The sequence below is a fragment of the Nicotiana tomentosiformis genome, chromosome 2 (genome assembly GCF_000390325.3).
Source record: "Nicotiana tomentosiformis chromosome 2, ASM39032v3, whole genome shotgun sequence".
NCBI classification, from domain to species: Eukaryota; Viridiplantae; Streptophyta; class Magnoliopsida; order Solanales; family Solanaceae; genus Nicotiana; species Nicotiana tomentosiformis.
Window position 1 is genome coordinate 44,726,170 of NC_090813.1, and position 22,563 is coordinate 44,748,732.

At 37.4% G+C, this 22,563-nt stretch overlaps 1 protein-coding gene across 2 annotated transcripts; it reads right to left on the reverse strand.

Annotated features, from left to right (window-relative positions):
- Positions 1-15,153: 15,153 nt before the first annotated feature.
- Positions 15,154-21,969, reverse strand: LOC104096032 (uncharacterized). 2 transcript variants are annotated; one of them, XM_009602314.4, is made up of 15 exons: positions 21,607-21,969; positions 21,401-21,482; positions 20,362-20,865; positions 18,875-19,040; positions 18,431-18,583; positions 17,976-18,073; positions 17,672-17,763; positions 17,432-17,502; positions 17,200-17,335; positions 16,773-16,832; positions 16,588-16,670; positions 16,425-16,501; positions 16,201-16,271; positions 15,575-15,632; positions 15,154-15,488 (listed from the first exon to the last, which is right to left on the reverse strand). In XM_009602314.4, exons 1-15 carry the CDS (start codon positions 21,819-21,821, stop codon positions 15,369-15,371), a joined length of 1,986 nt encoding a protein of 661 aa, XP_009600609.1. In that variant the 5' UTR covers positions 21,822-21,969; the 3' UTR covers positions 15,154-15,368. The 2 variants fall into 2 exon arrangements, with proteins under 2 accessions (XP_009600609.1, XP_033511959.1); XM_033656068.2 differs by having other exon boundaries at positions 20,362-20,816; positions 21,607-21,744.
- Between the last annotated feature and the right edge of the window lie 594 nt (positions 21,970-22,563).

Consider the following 22,563-nt stretch of genomic DNA (forward strand, 5'->3'; position numbering starts at 1 on the left):
ATGGCGCCTAACATTTCACTTGCTAGGTAAGCCAACGTTAGAATAATATTAACCATTTTAAAATAATTTTTAAATTTATTAATAACAAAGGAACAAATGCGGAAGTAAGGTCTGAAATATAGTGAATAATTCATAAAAATAACGGTGTCTAAAAACCACCCCAGAATTGGTGTCACAAGTGCACGAGTTTGTAGAATAATACAAATAAGGTTTGAATAAAATAAAGTTATCTGGAAAAAAATGCACAGCTAAAATAAAGTAGACGGAGACTTCAGAACTGCGGACGCCGTACAATTATACCTCAAGTCTCCTCTGAGTAGTTAAAATCCGAGCAAGTCTATGGTACGCCGCTGGGACCAACTCCGAAATCTGCACAAGAAGTGCAGAGTGTAGTATCAGTACAACCGACCCCATATACTGGTAGGTGTTGAGCCTAACTTCGACGAAGTAGTGCCGAGGCTAAGGCGGGTCCCTTACATTATTAACTTGTATGCAATATTAGTAACAACAACAAATAATAAAAATAAATCAGGTAACTCATTTATAATAATTGAAGCCAACTCAGCAGTCATAACCAATTATCATTTTCATCAATTTCCGTTGCAGTGTGCAACCCGCTCTCACAATATATTCATATTCAATTCTATTGCGGTATGCAACCCGCTCCTCCAATATATTCATTTCAATCAAATCTATTGCGGCGTGCAACCCGATCTCCCGATATATATATATATATATATATATATATATATATATATATCGACTTTTAAATAAGTATGTTGCGACGTGCAACCCGATCCTCCAATATGGACTTTTAATAAGTCTGTTGCGGCGTGCAACCCGATCCTCCAATATATTCATTTCAATCAATTCTGTTGCGGCGTGCAACCCGATCCTCCAATATATTTATTTACCAATTCTTATAGAAGAAATTACCCCAATGAATGCAAAGATTAATATAAAGTTTATAAGACAACAAGCATACAATAATTATGATTTAATTATGAAAAAAATAATAACAAATAGCAATTTATTAAGGAAATCAGGGATAAAATAGGCAGTTTAATGTTAAATATGCTAAATGTCAAGTAACAATTAATACACATAAATCAAATAGCACGTAACAATTATTGCAGGAATTCAAGAATTAATATTTGTCAAAGAATAGGAAAGAAATAATTATTATAATAATTAATTCATGATTAAAATAATTTATGATTTTTCAAGTAAATATGCAAACAATTAATTTGACGACGTATAGACACTCGTCACCTCGCCTATACGTCGTTCACATGCATTTCACATAATAAATAGTTTAAGGGTTCTATTCTCTCAAGTCAAGGTTAACCACGACACTTACCTTGCTTTGAAAATTCCAATCAATTACTCGACCACAACTTTTCCTTTTAAATTTATCTCCAAAAGCTTCAAATCTATTCACAAATAATTCGATATACTCAATACAAATCATAGGAATTAATTCCATATGAATTTAATAATTTTTTGGATAAAAATTCAAAATTCATTTAAATATTCGACAGTGGGACCCACGCCTCAAATCTCAAAAAAAACTCGCGAAATCCGAACACCTGTTCCGCTACGAGTTCAACCATATAAATATTATCCAATTCCGATATCAAATGGACCTTCAAATCTTAAATTTTCGTTTTTGGAAGATTTTATAAAAAATCTTATTTTTCTTCCATAAATTCATGGATTCATGATATAAAAGAGTATGGAAACATGAAATATATTCAATATAGGATAAGGAACACTTACCCCAATATTTTTCTGTGAAAATCGCCCTAGAATCGCCTTACCCGAGCTCAAAAATGGAAAAGGGTTGAAAATGGGACGAATCCCATTTTCCAGAACTTAAGTTCTTTTTCTGGGATTTTTACTCATCGCGATCGCGGATATTCGTTTACGATCGCGTAGAACAACTTTTGCCTAGGTTCATTTTACTCTTCGCGATTGCGGGAATGGCTTCGCGATCGCGAAGCACATTTTGATTGCCCAGATTTTTAACTCTACGCGATCGCGTAAATGGTCATGCGATCGTGAAGTACCTTTTCTCAGCCTTATGCGATCGCGTACTTACTTGTGCGATCGCGTAGCACAATTGACGTGCCTAGCTTCAGCCTTCCTTCCTTCTACGCGATCGCAGCTTGTCTGTGCGTTCGCAGTGCATTGGGAGTTTACCTTCCGCGATCGCGTGCCTATCTTCGCGAACGCGAAGGGTAAAACTCACTACTTACAATTTCCTCTTCATGATCGCAGGAATGACTTCGCGATCGCGAAGCACAATGCACCAGATGACAACAGAAGCTCAAAAACTATATTTTCTAAGTTCAAAATCATCCCGTAGCCTATCTAAAACTCACCCAAGCCCTCGGGGCTCCAAATCAAACATGCACACAAGTCCTAAAATATCATACGAACTTGTTCGCATGATCAAATAGCCAAAATAACACCTAGAACTACGAATCGGATACCAAATCAAAGAAAATTTTCAAGAAAACTTTAAAACTTATATTTTCACAACGGGACATCCGAATCACTTCAAATCAATTTCGATTCTCATCAAATTCGGCAGACAAGTTATAAATATTATAGTGGACCTATACCGGGCTCCGAAACAAAAATACGGACAGGGTGTCAACAAATCCAACATCAGTAATTTCTTAAAAATCATTAAGCTTTCAAGCTTTTAAATTTTCATCAAAATTCCATATCTCGAGCTAGGGACCTCGAAATTCGATTCCGGGCATACGCCCAAGTCCCAAATCATGATACAGACCTACCAAAATTATCAAAACACTGATCCGAGTCCGGTCGCTCAAAATTTTGAACAAAGTCAACTAAGTTGAGTTTTAAAGCTCTATTTCATCTTTTAATCCATTTTTCAAATAAAAACTTTCTGGAAAATTATACGGACTGCGTACGCAAGTCGAGAAATAATAATTAATGCTTTTTCGAGGTCTTAGAATATATAATTACTTATTAAATTTAAAGATGACATTTTGGGTCATCACATTCTCTGCCTTTAAAACAATCGTTCGTCCTCGAACGGAGTTAGAAAAAGTACCTGAGCTGGAGAAAAGGTATGGGTATTTACTCCGCATGTCTGACTCGGACTCCCAGGTAGATGCCTCTACTGGCTGACCTCCCTATTGCACCCGAACTGAAGGATAACTCTTAAACCTCAACTGTCGAACTTGCCGGGCTAGAATAAGCATCGGCTCCTCCTCGTAAGTCAAATCTTTGTCCAATTGGACTGAGCTGAAATTTAACACATGGGACGAATCACCATGATATTTCCATAGCATAGACACATGGAACACCGGATGAACCGTTGATAAACTAGGTGGTAAAGCAAGCCTGTAGGCTACTTCACCCACCTTTTCAAGAATTTCAAAGGGTCCGATATACCTAGGGCTCAACTTGCCTTTCTTTCCGAACCTCATTACACCTTTCATAGGTGAAACCCGGAGCAATATTATTTCTCCAACCATGAATGCAATATCACGAACTTTACGGTCGGTATAACTCTTTTGCCTAGACTGAGCTGTGCGAAGTCGATCCTGAATAATCTTGACCTTATCCAAGGCATCATGTACCAAATCGGTACCCAATACCGAGCCTCTCCCGGTTCAAACCATCCAACTGGCGAACGACATCGCCTCCCGTATAATGCCTCATATGGAGCCATATTAATGCTCGACTGGTAACTATTATTATAAGCAAACTCCGCAAGTGGCAAGAAATGATCCTAAGAACCTCCAAAGTCTATAACACAAGCGCGAAGCATATCTTCCAATATCTGAATGGTGCACTATGACTGTCCGTCTATCTGTGGATAAAATGATGTACTCAACTCAACCTGCGTGCCTAATCACGTGGTACAACCCTCCAGAAGTGTGAGATAAACTGCGTACCTCTATCTGAAATAACAGACACGGGCACACCGTGAAGGCGGACAATCTCACGAATGTAAATTTCAGCTAACCGCTCTGAAGAATAGGTAACTGCCACTGGAATGAAATGTGCTGACTTGGTCAACCTGTCCACAATGACCCAAACTGCGTCAAATTTTCTCTAAGTCCGTGGGAGCCCAACAACAAAATCCATAGTGATACGCTCCCACTTTCACTTAGGAATTTCTAACTTCTGAAGCAAACCACCAGGTCTCTGATGCTCGTACTTAACTTGCTGACAATTCAGACACCGAGCTACATATGCAACTATACCCTTTTTCATTCTCCTCCACCAATAATGTTGTCGCAAATCTTGATACATTTTGGTGGTATCTTGGATGAATAGAATACCTGGAACTGTGTGCCTCTTCAAGAATTAATTCATGAAGCCCGTCCATATTAGGCACACAAATACGACCATGCATTCGCAGAACTCCATCTTCCCCCACAGCAACCTGTCTGGCATCACCGTGTTGCACAGTGTCCTTAAGGACAAGTAAATGAGGATCATCATACTGTCTCTCTCTGATGCGCTCATATAAAGAAGACCGAGCAACTGTGCAAGCTAGAACCCGACTGGAAACATCTAACTCACGAACTGATTAGCCAAAGTCTGAATCAGTGTTTTAAAAGGCGTGGGCATAAGGCGAGGCGTTTTACATATGCTTCAGCGGGGCGTAAGCCCCATAGATATTTAATTTTTAATATTTTATAAAATAATATAATGATAGTAAATATTTATAAACAAGTAAAATTGCATAAAAATTGAAAAAAATTATATATATATGTGCTCCATCCCCACAAAAAACTAATCAAAATAATCTATTATACGTTACTTACAAGCACAAGTAATTTGAGTCTAAAAGAATAAAGTTTTCTATATGGAGGAACAAAAAGGATGATTAACCTGCAATTTGAACTTTGAATTTGCTGCTATGAAGAAGAATGTAGTTCTCTTTGTATTTGTAAAAAAAATTAAATATTTGTTACTTTTGGGAGATATTAGTAGACTAGCGGACAAGATAAAAAATTGGAAAAACCATGAATTAGGGCTTAAATCAATAAAAAAAGGTCTTTACTTTTAAATTTAATACCTTTGAGTTCCTTTTTAAACCTTTTGAGTAATTACCAAACTAACTTTTGAGAATTTGGGTATTATATGAAGGACTAATTCAATAAATTTTATTTTAATTTGAAAAAGTCTCTGGGCTTACTCCTTACTAAAAAATGCGTCTCGAACGCCCGGGTGTATGCCCCAAATTACGGGGCGTACGCCTCTTGAGACTTTCTCCCCACACCATCGCCCCGGGGCGTTTTTGGTATGTCTTGCCCCGGGGCTCGCCCCAGAAATGCCTTTTAAAATAGAGGTCTAAACATCTGCAGCTAATGGCCTCTCACCAACCGGAATATACGCAAGACTGCCCATACTCACAGTTTTTCTACTCAAAGCATCGGCCACCATATTGGCCTTTCTAGGTGATACAAAATGGTGATATCATAGTCTTTCAACAACTCCAACCATCTTCTCTGCCTCAACTTTTTGTTTGAATAGATATTGAAGGCTACGATGATCAGTAAATACCTCACACGAGACACCGTAGAGGTAATGCCTCCAAATCTTCAGCGCATGAACAATGGCTTCCAGCTCTAAGTCATGAACAAGATAATTCTTCTCGTGAACTTTCAACTGCCGCGACGCATATGCAATCACCCTGCCATCTTGCATTAATATTATACCAAGCCCAATGTGAGATGCATCACAATATATTGTATATGATCCTGAACTTATGGGTAATACCAACACTGGCACCGTAGTCGAAGCAGTCTTAAGCTTCTGAAAGCTCAACTCACACTCGTCTGACCATCTGAATGGGACACCTTTCTAGGTCAGTCTGGTCAATGGGCTTGCTATAGATGAAAACCCCTCCACGAACCGACGATAATAACCTGCTAAACCTAGGAAACTCCGGATCTCTGTAACTGAAGTAGGTCTAGGCCAATTCTAAACAGCCTCTATCTTCTTAGGATCCACATTTATGCCTTTTGCCGATACAACATGCCCCAAAAAGGCAACTGAGTCTAACCAAAATTCACATTTTAAAAAATTTGTCATATAACTGATTATTCTTCAAAGTATGAAACACACTCCAAAGATGCTGCTCATGCTCCTCTTGACTGCTGGAGTAAATCAAGATATCATCAATGAATACAATCACAAAAGATTTCAAATAGGGTTTGAACACCCGATTCATCAAATCCATAATTGCTGCTGGGGCTTTTGTCCACCCAAATGACATCACTAGGAATTCGTAATGCCCATACCGAGTCCGAAAAGCTGTTTTAGGGATATCAGATGCCCTAATCTTCAACTGATGGTAACCAGACCTCAAATCGATCTTTGAAAATACTTTGGCACTCTTAAGCTGATCAAATAAGTCATAAATTCTTAGCAGCGGATATTTGTTCTTAATAGTTGTTCATGATCAATTACCGAATTGCCAATTAACCTCATGTTAACAAAAAAAAATCTCGTTGCAAACCTTCACAATACTGATAACGAGATGCGAGGCATGAAGGCCTCATAATTATTTACTCGAATTAACGAGTAACATTTAATGCCACCTGGGCGAGCACCTACCTCGTATGTTAAAACTCAATAATTACACACACGAATTTTTGTCAACTATGCACGGAGAATTTCATACAAGAATTCTCAAATAAGCCTAACAGGCATGACTCCCTATTATTACTATAATACAAATTTAATTTCACAAGGGAGAGCTTAAACACAAGAATTTTCATCACAAGGATCTCGCCCTTATATAACTTCCACCACAGCTCGTAGCCCGATTTAAACATATCAATTTATTTTAAAATGGGAGGATCTCGTCCTCAGTTCTGAATCACAAGTAATATGCATATCGTGCCAATCGAAAATTTTTATTTTCTCCTTTAAAATAATTTCGGTTACACAAAATCATAATACATAATGAACCTCACACCGGTAGGGCATATAATTCATAATTTATAATTAATTATCCGTAAATTACATCAAAACTTACCGAAATGAGTAACAGAAAGCCACATTTAGCCTCACAACTCTTATTAGTGACCAACATGGAATGATAGGCGTAGTTATCTCCATAGAATCTCCCAACACGAGTAAACACATAAGTAGATTATAGAATTACGAAGCCCACTCATAAGTGGAGCACAATAAGAGGAGTCGTCTTGATACTCAGAATCGAATCAAGTTAAGGAAATTATTCCTTTATTTTAAATCAAGGTCGTACCCATAACAACACTATCTGATGTAACGACCTCCGCCATACCATAAAACAAATATAACAACGGCTGGGTCTCCACCTCTAGGACGCCTTCTACCCGCCTGTCCTCCACCTCTAACGGTCTGACCTCAACCTCTAACGGTCTAACCTCTACCTCTAGCTGTCTGACCTCCACCTCTAGGTACCTGACCCCTTCCATAAGTACCCATTCCTCTAGACGAGGCATCACTGAAACCACCGAACTGACGAGGCCTCTTATCAAACCTCTGCCCTCCCTTCTGTGCAAGAAACATCTCGATCCTCCTCGCGACATTAGTAGCCGCCTCAAAAGAAATCTCACTTCCGGTCTCCTTGGCCATCTGAAGCCTGATAGGGTGAGTGAGTCCCTCAATAAACCTCATCACTCTCTCTCCCTCAGTAGGTAGTAAAAGGAGAGCATGGCGAGCCAAATCCACAAAACGAGACTTCTACTGAGTAACAGTCATACTGCCCTGCTGTAGACGCTCAAATTGCTTGCGAAAATCCTCTCTCGGTGTGATAGGAAGGAACTTCTCCAGAAATAGCTGAGAGAACTACTCCAGGTAAGTACAGGCGATCCAACTGGTCTAGTCAATGTATAATCCCTCCACCACCTCCTGGCGGAATCCGTCATCTGAAATACAACAAAATCAAGCACATTGGTCTCAACTATACTCATGTTCCGCAATACCTCATGGCAGCGTTCAAGATAATCCTGTGGGTCCTCAGAAGGTGTACCACTGAAATGAATTGGAAAGAGCTTGGTAAACTTATCCAGTCTCAATAAGGCCTCAAAAGACATGGCGGGCCTATCACCGGTCTGTGCCGCAACAACTGGCTGCACTACCCCAACTGGCGGGGCTGCTGGAGCCTGATTCTGGGGAGCCATCTACTCCGGAGCGGGAGTAGTGGGAGTTTTTGCTCCTCCCCCAGCCTGTGAAACGGTTGGTGCCATTGAAAATGTACCATTCTGGGCCACACCCTCCATAAGACTCACCAAACGGACTAGAGCGTCCTGAAGCACAGGAGTAGCTATGAATCCTTCCGGGACCTGAACTGGTCCAGCTGGTACATTCTGAACTGGGACCTCCTCCTGAAGTCCTACCTCATATTCTACAACAGGTGCAGTTGCTCGAGCTCTGGACGGAGCTCTACCTCTGCCTCCACCTCGGCCTCTGGCGCGGCTTCGGCCTCGGCCTTTGCCCCTAGTCGTCGCTGTCACTGGGGGCTCTGGCTCATGTCTGGTTGTAGATGCATTGCGTGTTCTCGCCATTTGCGAGAGGACAAGAATAGAAGAGTTCAATCGTCAATGATAGAAAAAAATTGCACGACAAAGTAAAATAGAAGTGAAATTATTCCTAAACTCCATAGCCTCTGAGAGATAAGTACATACATCTCTGTACCGATCCTTCAGACTCTACTAAGCTTGCTCGTGACTCTTGAGACCTATGTAATCTAGTGCTCTGATACCAACTGTCACGACCCAAAATTCCCACCTTCGGACCGTGATGGCACCTAATATTTTACTTGCTAGGCAAGCCAACGTTAGAATAATATTAACCATTTTAAAACAATTTTTAAATTTATTAATAACAAAGGAACAAATGCGGAAGTAAGGTCTGAAATATAGTGAATAATCCATAAAAACAACTGTGTCTAAATACCATCCCAGAATTGGTGTCACAAGTGCACGAGCTTCTAGAATAATACAAATAAGGTTTGAATAAAATAAAGCAATCTGAAAACAAACACACAGCTAAAGTAAAGTCGACGGGGACTTCAGAACTACGGACGCCGTGCAGTTATACCTCAAGTCTTCTCTGAGTAGCTGAAATCCGAGCAAGTCTATAGTACGCCGCTGGGACCAACTCCGAAATCTGCACAAGAAGTGCAGAGTGTAGTATCTGTACAACCCACCCCATGTACTAGTAAGTGCTGAACCTAACCTCGACGAAGTAGTGATGAGGCTAAGGCGGGTCACTTATATTAACCTGTACGCAATATTAGTAACAACAACAAATAATAAAAATAAATCAGGTAACTCATTTATAATAATTAAAGTGAACTCAGCAGTCATAACCAATTATCATTTCCATCAATTTCCATTGCAGCGTGCAACTCGCTCTCACAATATATTCATATTCAATTCTATTGCGGCGTGCAACCCGCTCCTCCAATATATTCATTTCAATCAAGTCTGTTGCAGCGTGTGTGTATATATATATATATATATATATATATATATATATATATATATATATCGACTTTTAAATAAGTCTGTTGCGGCGTACAACCCGATTCTCTAATATGGACTTTTAATAAGTCTGTTGCGTCGTGCAACACGATCCTCCAATATGGAGTTTCAATAAGTCTGTTGCGGTGTGCATCCCGATCCTCCAATATATTTATTTCAATCAATTCTATTACGGCGTGCAACCCGATCCTCTAATATATTCATTTACCAATATTATAGAAGAAATTACCCCAATGAATGCAAAGATTAATATAAAGTTTTTAAGACAACAAGCATACAATAATTATGATTTAATTATGAAACAAACAATGACAAATAGCAATTTATTAAGGAAATCAGGGACAAAATAGGCAGTTTAATGTTAAATATGCTAAATGTCAAGTAGCAATTAATACACATAAATCAAATAACATGTAACAATTATTGCAAGAATTCAAGAATTAATATTTTGTCAAAGAATAGGAAAGAAATAATTATTATAACAATTAATTCATGATTAAAACAATTTATGATTTTTCAAGTAAATATGCAAACAATTAATTTGACGACGTATAGATACCCGTCACCTCGCCTATACGTCGTTCGCATGCATTTCACATAACAAATAGTTTAAGGGTTCTATTCCCTCAAGTCAAGGTTAACCACGACACTTACCTTGCTTTGAAAATTCCAATCAATTACTCGACCACAACTTTTCCTTTTAAATTTGTCTCCAAAAGCTTCAAATCTATTCACAAATAATTTTTCTTTCATAAATTCACGGATTCATGATATAAACGAGTATGGAATCATGAAATATAATCAATATAGGATAAGGAACACTTACCCCAATATTTTCCTGTGAAAATCGCCCAAGTGCCTTACCCGAGCTCAAAAATGGAAAAGGGTTGAAAATGGGACGAATCCCATTTTCTAGAACTTAAGTTCTGTTTCTGGGATTTTTACTCATCGCGATCGTGGAAATTCATTCGCGATCGCGTAGAACAACTTTTGCCCAAATTTATTTTACTCTTCGCGATCGCGAGAATGTTTCGCGATTGCAAAGCACATTTTGGCTGCCCAGATTTTTTAACTCTACGTGATCGCGTAAATGGTAGTGCGATCGCGGAGTACCTTTTCTCAGCCTAATACGATCGCGTACTTACTTGTGCGATCGCGTAGCACAATTGACGTGCCTAGCTTCAGCCTTCCTTCCTTCTATGTGATCGCTGCTTGTCCCTTGCGTTCGCAATGCACTGGGAGTTTACCTTCCGCGATCGCGTGCCTATCTTCGCGAACGCGAAGGGTAAAACTCACTACTTACAATTTCTTTTTCGCAATAGCAGGAATGGCTTCGCGATCGCGAAGCACAATGCACCAGATGACAACAGAAGCTCAAAAACCAAATTTTCTAAGTTCAAAATCATTCTGTAGCCTATATGAAACTCACCCGAGCCATCGGGACTCCAAACCAAACATGCACACAAGTCCTAAAACATCATACGAACTTGCTCGCGTGATCAAATCACCAAAATAACACCTAGAACTATGAATCGGACACCAAATCAAAGGAAATTTTTAAAAAAACTTTAAAACTTATATTTTCACAACCAGACGTCCGAATCACGATAAATCAACTCCGATTCTCACCAAAGTTAGCAGACAAGTTATAAATATTATAGTGGACCTATACCGAGCTCCGAAACCAAAATACAAATCCGGTGTCAATAAATCCAACATCAGTAATTTCTTAAAAATCATTAGGCTTTCAAGCTTTTAATTTTTTATCAAAATTCTATATCTCGGGCTAGGGACCTCGAAATTCGATTTCGGGCATACGCCCAAGTCTCAAATCACGATACGGACCTATCGGAATTATCAAAATACTGATCCGAGTCCGTTTGCTCAAAATATTGACCAAAGTCAACTCAATTGAGTTTTAAAGCTCTATTTCACCTTTTAATCCATTTTTCACATAAAAATTTTTAGGAAAATTATACGGACTGCGCACGCAAGTCGAGAAATGATAATTAGTATTTTTTTGAGGTCTTAGAATACATAATTACTTATTAAATTTAAAGATGATATTTTGGGTCATCACATGTAGTAAGTCTCAAAAGGATCTTTTTGAGTTTCAAATATATTAGCCAAAGTGATTGGCATATTGAGACTATAAATGAACGGAAGATTGAATATCTTCATATTACTATAATCATACCGTGTATATATAAAGGTTACCCGATTTTTCTTCTATTCGTACTAAACAAGTATAAGCATGATGGTGGAATCACTTGCCACAGTAAATTAGATGTTTACTGAAATAAATATCAGTTGGCATGACCGATTGGCCATCTCGGTTCAATTATGATGCGAAAAATGATTGAGAATTCACATTGGCATATATTGAAGAATTAGGAGATTCTTCGAGAATTCTCATGTAGATCTTGTAGTACATGAGACATTCACCATATGGATGGTGTGACAAAAGATCTTGTAATACAAAATCAATTAAGAGCTCCGAAAAAGCTAATTTGTTATTAACCGGATGAATGAAATTGTTCATGGCATTGATAGTGTAGTAAGTCTCAAAAGGAACTTTTTGAGTTTCAAATATATTAGCCAAAGTGGTTGGCATATTGAGACTATAAATGAAAGGAAGATTGAATATCTTCATTTTACTATAATCATACCGGGTATATATAAAGGTTACCCGATTTTCCTTCTATTCGTACTAAACAAGTATAAGCATGATGGTGGAATCACATGCCATAGTAAATTAGATGTTTATTGAAATAAATATCAGTTGGCATGACCGATTGATCATCTCGGTTCAATTATGATGCGAAAAATGATTGAGAATTCACATTGGCATATATTGAAGAATTAGGAGATTCTTCGAGAATTCTCATGTATGACTTCTCATGATAAATTGATTACTATACTAGCTTGGGCTAGGATTGTATTCCCTGATTTTTGGAACGTATAAAAGGTGACATATATATATATATATATATATATACACACACACACACACACACACACACACACACATATATATATATATATATATATATATGGGCCCAGTCACCTGCCATGTGGACCGTTTATTATTATATAATTTTAATAGATACATCTATTGTATGGTCACACACGCGTTTGTTATCAACTTGCAGTTTGGAATTTGCAAGGTTGATTGCTCAAATTATTAGAGCGCAGTTCCAAAATATAAATTATGATGATTTATCTTGATAATGTTGGTTTAAATCCAAATTGGTTCAGCAGAAATTGTATACCTTCAATTATAGCTAAACCATTGGTTATGAGAACAAAACTCCGAAAAAGAAATTTGGTATGAGGTGTATTATTTAATATACAACATCACTTGTACGCATCTAGATAATAAGTTATGATAAATTTTCCCTATCACAATTGGTTCAGGACTGGGAACCAAATAATTTCTATCTAGAAATATGGATATACTATATGATTTAATTATCCCACCACAATGCACAAAGATGAGTTTCCAAAGAAAGTTGGAAAATGTGTTGGTGATCCCAACATTAGGAGGAGAAAATGGGCAGCTGAAAAAGTGATACGTGGAATGATTTATTATGAGTACATCTAGATCCTCATACAAGAAAATGTGAACTTGAAGTTCAAGTGATAATTCATTTGCAAAATATTGCCAGGGGTATTTGCTGACCCAAAACTAAATGTCATATTTCAGCTGCCAATGCTCCAACTAAAATAAAGTCCATGATGGACAGAGTCTATGAAACGCATAAAGTATAATAGACTAATTGGTTCCAAAGATAAAACTTCGTGAAGAAGGAGTGGAGCAAATGATCAAGATGGTCATAACAAGGAGGCAAGTGCTCTAGAAGAGCACCACGACATAACACTCTATAAGACCTCATGGAAGAGGCTCAGGTACCTGAAAATAATGAGATCTCGATAAGTTATGTCATTATTATGTGATGATGGAACCGATGTAAAATGATCATTGGCGATATTGTTGATATAATGTAGCGCTCAATATTATTAATATTGACGAGGATCTTGAGCTCAAATCTTTTATGAAATTTGGACAGATAAATAATTGGCCAAATGAAAAATACGCAATGAAAATTAACTTCAACTGAAAAATGTGAAGTTGGATGGATAGTTCAACACCTAAAAGTGAAATAAAAAATCAAGTCGATAGACTAAAGACGACTTGTGGCACAAGATTTTTCGTAAATATCCTAGCATTAGTTATATGGAGATATGTTCTCATGTGATGGATGAAATCGTTTTCAGGTTTTAATTTGGTAGTACATGAAAAACTTGATATGCGTATAATGAAAATTCCTGAACAATTTACATTGTTCTGAAGCATAGTAAGGTTCCCAAGAAACTTGTTAAATAAAGCTTCATCAAATCCTTATGTGGATTAGACCAATCATGGCGTACATGATTTGTTTGTGTCTAGTGCAATTGGTGCACTAATGTATCTTGCTAAAACTATAAGCATAACAATATTCTAGCGAGATATAGTTTTACTCATATGTGGATATATTGAAATATGATTAGTGTTATACTGCAAAAGGAATCATTGATATAGATTTACTTTTGCTAACAAATACTGTCAAGATTTTGTTGATTATGCAAATGCAGGCATTTTCCTGAAGTTCTTTCTTCAAACAATCTATTTGCATTGAGAGTTGCTATATTATTATTCTACAATGCAGTTAATTGTTGATACTTATTCAAGTCATGGCAAGATAAGCAACTAATAAAGCAAGTGACTCAACACACAACAAATGTGTGACTTTTCTTTGAAGAGAAGATTCCAATAATATTGAAGATGTTGTTTGCATAGCCCAATTGAAAGAAGGATATATCGAAGGAGACATAATAAAGCAATTTTCGCCACAGTTCTTTTTCAGACGCATGATCTTTGACATAATGGTGAAATTGATATTCAACAAATTCGTTCATGTGACAATTTCGTTGATCTGTTCACTAAGGCATTGCCAACCTTAATGATTGAGAAGTTGAAATACAAGATTGAAATGCATTGTTTTCAAAAAAAATAAAGTGATGCTTTCGTCAGGGGGAGGCAAATACGCATTGTACTCTTTTTCCCTTAGCATAGGTTTTGTCCCAATGAGTTTTTCTAGTAAGGTTTTTAACGAGGCAGCAGACAATGCATATTACATGATATGTGTAGTCTTTCCTTCAATAGGATTTTTTTCCACAGGATTTTTTCCTAATAAAGTTTTAACGAGGTACATTATCCATATTTGGACATCCAAGGGGAGTGTTATGAAATACTTTATGGTGGATGTCCATAACTCCTAAGGGAGTAACACCCACTACTCTTCTCCATTAACCTCCCACTACTTCTTACTATTATAATTGTAACTCCAACAACTCCATGATCTCAATAGTTAATACCATGTTCATGGCATCCCTTTGTATTACCTAAATATCATCCTATAAATAGAGGGTTTGGGACATTGTACACACTTGAATACATGGAAGAAATAAAAATCAATCCTCTCTCTCAATATATCTCTTAGCTTGTTTTTCTTGTTCTATATTGTTACTGTGAGATAAGTTTCTTAATACTTTTCACAATCTGGCATGAATCATATATGAGTCACGCGCGAAAAACAGAACTTTAAATCACCTGCTTCAGTCGTGATTTCAGATTCTCGCTATATCATTCATATTCAGAAATTTATATGTGGTATACCAGTGGTCATAGAATGACCAGGCTAACTATGCACTTCCTGTAACAGATACAATCCCCTAAAATGCATTTATCATCTAAGGAAGAAAATATGTTGCAAGTTGCAACGTCCGTCTTTACAGCGCGACGCGACCGAGAACTACCGGATAATAGGCATCAAGCTCAAGTAGATCTAAAATCTTTTGGGTAGCCCATAAATAGGAGGAATGACCATCGATGAGTTCAGTCACATCAACCTGTTAAAAGTGAAGGGTTTGAGCAAGAAATGATGGAGATTCAAATTTGGTTTTCCTTAAGAGAAAAAGTACAAATGAAAACTTACATTCTCAATACCAGGAACATCAACTGGTTGAATTCCAGCCAAGCCTCGAGTAAGGAGACTGTTTGGAAGAAAATGCACAAGTTATACAGAAACAGAAGCATAAACGACATATGAAACATGAAAACATACTCTCCCTCCATGTAGAACATTTGGCCTACTTTCATTTTTGGAATGTCCCAAATTATTCTCCAATTTCCTTAAATAGAAGTTCTAATATATTTCAAATAAAAGTTCTATATGACCTAATTTTAACTCACCTTTATCCTTGTTTATTGTTCTACAATTAAGAGTATCAGTATATAACTATGTTTTTTTGGGAATATTTAACGTTTCATATTTTCAATACAACAACAAACCCAGTATAATCTCACAAGTGGGGTCTGGGAAGGGTAGTGTGCACGTAGACCTTACCCCTACCTTGAAGGTAGAGAAGATGTTTCCGATAGACTCCAGGCTCAAGGAAACGTTTCATATTTTCAATAATTCTCTTAATATTGTGCCAAGCCAAAATGCAGACAGGCAATTTGGAGAGAGCACAAGAGAAGAGTTTAAGACAGGGTATGCAGAGCTCAGCATCAGTCATTGACACTTTTAACATTAGTACTATGCTTGCAGATAATGCAAACCTGGCACGGAAGGCAATCCCTAGCATCCAATCATTTGTAGAGTAAGCGTTCACAAATCGACCAGCCACTACCTTTAAAATAGGAAGAGAGATCCTCAAATAATAATGAGGTAACCAAGTAGACACGTCCAAGCCTTATACTTGGGAAAACAAATGAGAGGAAAGGGGATAAAGATGCTCATTCTAATAAGAGTAGTTGAAATTAACAAAGTGGGAAGCCAAAACCTTTCTAGCTGCTTCCCAGTTCATATCCTTAATTGCAATGGGTGCCCCAAGAAGAACAACTCTTTCCACAAGTCCAGCTGTGAAAATGCAAGAAAATACTTTAGGATCGTATTAAGCCACTGATAAACTGTAAGAAAGAAAAACATTTTTAAAGAACACTTACAATTACTCTCGCTCTCAGCCAGAATCTGGAGACATTTAAAGATAACTCTTGCCCCAAGTGAAAACCCTACGAGTGTCACAGGTCTGAAACATTTATGAACAACCAACAGAATTGGTTGATGTGAAAACGCAATCTTTCAGGGGACTCAACTGGAAAATGCTCAGAATCTACTTAAGCTTGTTTACCTATGTCCTTGTAATCCTTTCTGTAACACTTCTGCCAGAAGTTTTCCTGCCTTGTCAGATCTGCGAATAATAAATAGCAATGGGCAGAATTTACTTTTCCAATCTAAGTAGGATACTATGCTTTGACACAATATAATAGAGTAGAACTGCTTGATAATTAAGAAGCATGATTGGAGCTAGAATTAGTTCCACTGAAACAAAAGATGGAAATACAGAAAAAATTTTTTTAAAAAAAATGGTAAATAATTTGGGTTCATAGATAGGTTCTTCTCATTATTACCGCAATTATATTAATCTCTTCCTTTTACTTCTAATCGTGTCATATACATAAATGGAAGATAAAACAGCTTCATCACATGTTCCTCCTTGATCCCAACCCCAACCTCAAAAAAGAGATTGTAAATCAGATACACAAACAAACAAGAACCTGTCCACGGCAATAGTCCATTTGCTGTCAATAAAATCAGTCATAGCAAGCAATGTTGCTGGCAATGCGAATGCTGCCAAAAGAGTTTTTAAAACAGTCATCATAGCACCACGCTTCATCAACTCCATTGCAAGTCCTGTAATTAGTGATGATGTCAGCATCATAACCGAATACAGCAGCAATTTAACTGGCCAATGTATCATATGCTAAAAGGCAAAGTAAAAATTATTACTTGACGTCAACCAATCCTGAATTGCAGTGCTTACAGCAATAAGATTCTTCGACTCCCACTGCAGCACGTATCTGAAGAAATTGAGAAATGTAAGAGTGGTTTCTGCTTAATAAGCCTTCACTGACAGATACGGGAACTATCAAAACAAACTAGTCAATAATTTATGTTGACCTAGGTGAATGAAATCATCTACCCAAATGGAGATCAACCAACAAAAAAAGAAAAGAAGATACTTTTTACCTCTCAGAGTTATCATATTGTCCTTCCCAAGGTCTTACAAAATCTTCCTCCTTAAAAACAAGTCCTGAGATCAAAACCTCAACTCCCAGCCGCTGATGCCAAAAGTGCAAAGTGAGAACAAACATAGGTGAGCTCCTGTGGCCCATGACTAAAACTAAAGATTATGACAACTATGAGAATAAAGATGAAAGAACTCGAAGAGACACAATACAGACTGCAATGCCCACCTACTAACTGAAATAAGGAATGCAGACAGGAGTCACAAGACAATTTCAAGTAGTACAAAAGAGAGCTAATTACTTACACCCTGGTTATGGTTTTCTCCTATAGCCTTGAACTCAAATTCATCAACATCTCCAGTTCTCCTGGCCATTTTACTTCCTGTAAGTCCAGCTCCAGCAGCTGGGTAAGCAAAAATATCAGGACTACCCTTAGTAGCTGGAGCATAATTTCAAGATGTTCAGTCTCCACAAATCAATCTAAGCCTTTGGCTACCTGAGAAGTGCAAAAGCACTATTTTTGAGGTAAGAATAGTAGGGTGGATGATTTAGCTCATCTTTATTATTTTGTGTGTATGAGCTGCTGAGTGAATCTGCTTCTAGCACCATTGTTTTGTAACTTTTGTTATTTCTTTGGTACTATTCTTATTAAATTACCTTACCTTATCAAAGAAAAAGAGAAGTGCAAAACCACAAGCGGTGCTCATACCAAAAAGGTGAATGGTGATGCAACAAGATATCTTATGAAATATGTGTTTACCCCCGAATGATGCGGCTACTGCAACAGACCCGGCAACACTTCCTGCAGCACTAGCAACAGCAGCAAACCCACTTGCTCCAATCACAGGAACAAGGGCTCCCAAGGTAGGGGCTAAAGCACCAAAGCCTGCAGCTATTGCCGGAGCAGCTAAACCTGTTTACGAACAAAACGAAGGCAAGGAAATCATACTATATTTCATCTCCTATGAGGGTTCTCCACAGATTACATTCCAACTCCTTTAAGAATCTAAAGAAGACTGAAAGGAGAAACAATTTGATTCCTGTAAGGCTTGTCAGGTCATGCCTGCACTTGCTAAAACATAGGAAACATGAAGATGCTAAACCTATTTAAGAGTAAATGAAGACTAAAAGAACAGAGAAATCTGTTTCACTTTCCTAAGAGGTTAATCATGTCAGGACACTAAGAAAGTCAGGGATGCCATACCACCAGTAACTGCCAACAAGGTTCCTCCAGTTACCGCCGCCGCACCTATTATACCTCTTCGTTTCCACTTAGCCCATGAGCTTTTAGGAGATCGGCTTTGTTCCTTTGATTCTTCCTCTTTCAGCAAAGCCATTGCAGAACAAGCAACTGTGGTTTCGATGGCTTCCTGCAGCAGATAATTTCTTTTTCACTGTCTGTACAAGTTTAAGGAGGTTCATGCTTTAAGTTACTATAGCCTTGAGCGAGGTGCAAAATTCTGCATCATTACAATAAGCTCCTTTCATATGAAGTAGATGTTTTACTAGTCTAGAAGAAAAAAGATTGCTAGATTAAATACAGAAAAAAAGCATGTCTTTGCTTGTGCAGTCATATCATTGTAAAGAAAAAGAAAATTCGACATCAAAAAGTGGAACTGGCAGTTATTTAATCTCAATTATTCTTATTTTTCTAATGATAATGACTGCTCTGACAAAAAAAAAGTGGAATATACTTCAAAAAAATACAACTGTGGCAAAAACAGAAAACCTCCTCTGAATTAACTTGTAACCAATGATTTTCTAGAAACATACTTCAAAAAGATGAGAAGAGCACTTAATTATTTAAAAGTGTCAGTGTTCTACTAACTAGATGCCGCTCATGCCGTGATTGGAGGTGGACTTATCATCCACAGAAAAACAACATGGTTGCAATAGCCTTTTTAAGATGATCATCACTTCTGTTGGATAATTTTAAATGACACAAAGCTAAATGATAGAACCCTTCCAAACTTTCGCGGCATATGCGAGAATATTAGAATTATCAAAGATATCCTGTCGACGAATTAACCAGAGCTTAGACTGAAGATTTGCCAATTCTGTAATATTTCCACTTTTAAGAATTTCTTACTGTTGGACATGAGATGATAGGAAGAACGTAAAGAATGGTCATCAATAGTATTATATTTATTAGAATAAAGAGCATTCATTAATTCATGGTCTAATTGTTCACCGGGTGCAATATTATGGCAAAATTGCTTCTTGTAGAAAATCGTGTCTTTTGTAAGGCTCTCTATATGATATACATCTTGTATGCGGAGTTTCTCCCATTATAAATTCATTAACTTTATTAAAGGAAAAAGTGGAATGGCTATACCCGTCAAAAGTAGAAGCATCCTGAACCTTCAAGTTTCTTTGGGAAGCATAACTTATTGAGTTCACATTACTAATTTGGGGCTCTTACATTATCTCTTTGTTGGGAGGATTTTCCATTTGACCTTTCTCCTAGTCTGGGGATGAGTATTGTATTCAAATTGGTGCATAAAGAAAGAATTTATTCATTTTCTAGTAAAAAGTTGAACATTTTGATTCTTCCTGTGTCACATCGAGCATGTATGGAATAGGATATCCAGTGGTTAAAAGAAAAAGCTCCAGTACAGACAACGGCGAGAAAATACATGATTGAACGAGAACATTGCAGAAATTACATATGATGTAGATGCAGGAAGATACCACTTTGATCCATTTGATATCAAACCATGTTGCCAGCAACCGCAAAGCCACGCGATGCCGTGCATCATAACCCCTCCTCCTTCGTGTATATTTTTTACTCTCTTCAGGTGTTTGTGCAAGACAAGCTGAGAAAAGTTGATAAAGAACAGTGAGTTTCCTAGAGTATTCAAGCGTCGATGCCTCCTCCACTGGTTTTTCATCAACTCCACCAACTGACTCTAAATGCACCTGCTCAATGCTAGATGGCTTCTTGCTTTTCTCTTGGTAATTTTCAATATTTGTAGTATTTTCCACTCCGGACCTGGATTGCATATCAGCAACAGATAATTTCTCCCGACACTCATGTTCATATTCTTCCCGCTTCTCCTGCTTGGACACATTATCCAAAGTTTTTTCCATGCTTGATGTCATAGCATCTATTGCTTTTGCAAGATCAAGTTCCTTCTCTGCTGCTTCTGAAAAAGTATCACCACCTTCTTCAGAGACAGAGAGCGACCTTAGAAACTGTTGAACTGATGTAATATCAGTCATTATGCCATCAAGCAAGTAACAACAAATGGCATAAATTTATACAGGCTGAGTCTATTTGTAGAAGATATTAAAAAGAAAAGAACTGTTTTCCCTTCCGCTAGAAGAATTTATCAACAAAAGCTACAAAGTCCTGTCTGAAAAATAGTAGAGTTTGGTGTGCTTGTTATGGCGATGAAATCATTTTCCAGTGTTTAGTAACCGTAAATAGTTGAAAATGTTTTTCCAAAAGAAAGGAAATCATTTTCTTTATAAATATGTTAATTCTTATGTCATGTAGCATGCTTCAATCAACAAGTAGACATCCTTGTCACCTTTAATTTTTTAACATAACGAAAACACAGTCATGATACCTATCTTCCATTTTATACTATTACCATATATCACATACTTTTAGACCTAATCAACACTGAAAAATGATTCCCAAATAGACGATTTAATTTAATGCCACTTATAAGTAAACATCTCTAATGATCATCAACATAAGCACAATGCTAATTAGAAAACTAACCGCTCCCACGTGATGCTTTGGTGATGAAGACCCAGCAGTTTCTTCTAGTCCAGGCCATGCTTTTTTATCAATCTCTAGAAATCTGCTCACCACAAAAATTCAAAATACAACTTGAATAAATTAGTGTCTATTGAATGCTAATTAAAATAAAACACGGCTTAATCGAAATCGAAAATTAGAGGTATAAGAAAGCAGAAGGAATTAACTGGAAAAGTGGGCGAAGGAGGCCGCATGATTCGTTAACCCAAAGTTGAGGACCTTCGGAGACGGAATCACTACTGCTGCTATTGCTAATGCGATCGTCCTCGTCGGACGGAAAACCCAACGGACTAGTTTGGTGGATCTGGGCCTGGTGAAGGGCTAGCCCGAACAGAGCTCCCGCTGCGTACCTTTGCATTGGCGTCAATGTCGAAGACGACATCGTCGTTGTTTGAACAACAAACGAGTTTCAACTTCCTTGTGAGTGATGAGTATAGCGTTCCACTGATCAAATGGAAATTTATGGAAAACTATACGGTATCTCGGGCGTTCAACTTACAAAGCTCTATTTCGTTAATGCGGTGAAGTATGACGTCGGACATGTGATTGCCACCTTTATTTATAGTCGACTTTAAGCCGGCAACATTTGTTCTTTTTTTTTAAAAAAACTTTTTCTTATGAATGAGAGGAAACAGAAGGTAAACAAAGAACTTTCTTTGGTGGAATTTAACGGTAGTATCTAATAATGCAGTTAAGCAAGAGTCAAAATTGTTAATAATTAGACTGCAATTCTAATGTCACCTATACAGATACTGTACTTGTTACAGTAAGTTCTAAACTGACTTAGCATCTTACTGTTACCAAAAATAATACTCCATCCGTTTTTGCACCTATTAAATTAGGTACGGAATTTTTTTAAAAAAAAGAAATTTTAAAACAAGTTACATATATTTTGTATAGCTATAAAAGTTAAATTGTTTTCAAATATGGAAAGAGGTCATTCATTTTAGCACGGACTAAAAAAGAAATAAGTTTCGTATAAATTGAAACGGAGTTAAGTACATATGGCACTGAGTTATTTCGCGTACCAAATACTAGTTCCGCAATGTTATATTTAATAGAAATATTTTCCATTGAACTGCCTTCGGTGGACAAGTACAGGAGTTATGGGTGGCAAAGCACAC

Coding starts and splice junctions, on each gene's coding strand:
- LOC104096032 (XM_009602314.4), bottom strand. CDS start 21,821: ATGTCGTCTTCGACATTGACGCCAATGCAAAGGTACGCAGCGGGAGCT. Junction 18,584..18,874: donor CTTGTTGGCAGTTACTGGTG/GTATGGCATCCC, acceptor GTTCGTAAACAG/GTTTAGCTGCTCCGGCAATA. Junction 17,336..17,431: donor TCAGGATTGGTTGACGTCAA/GTAATAATTTTT, acceptor CACTAATTACAG/GACTTGCAATGGAGTTGATG.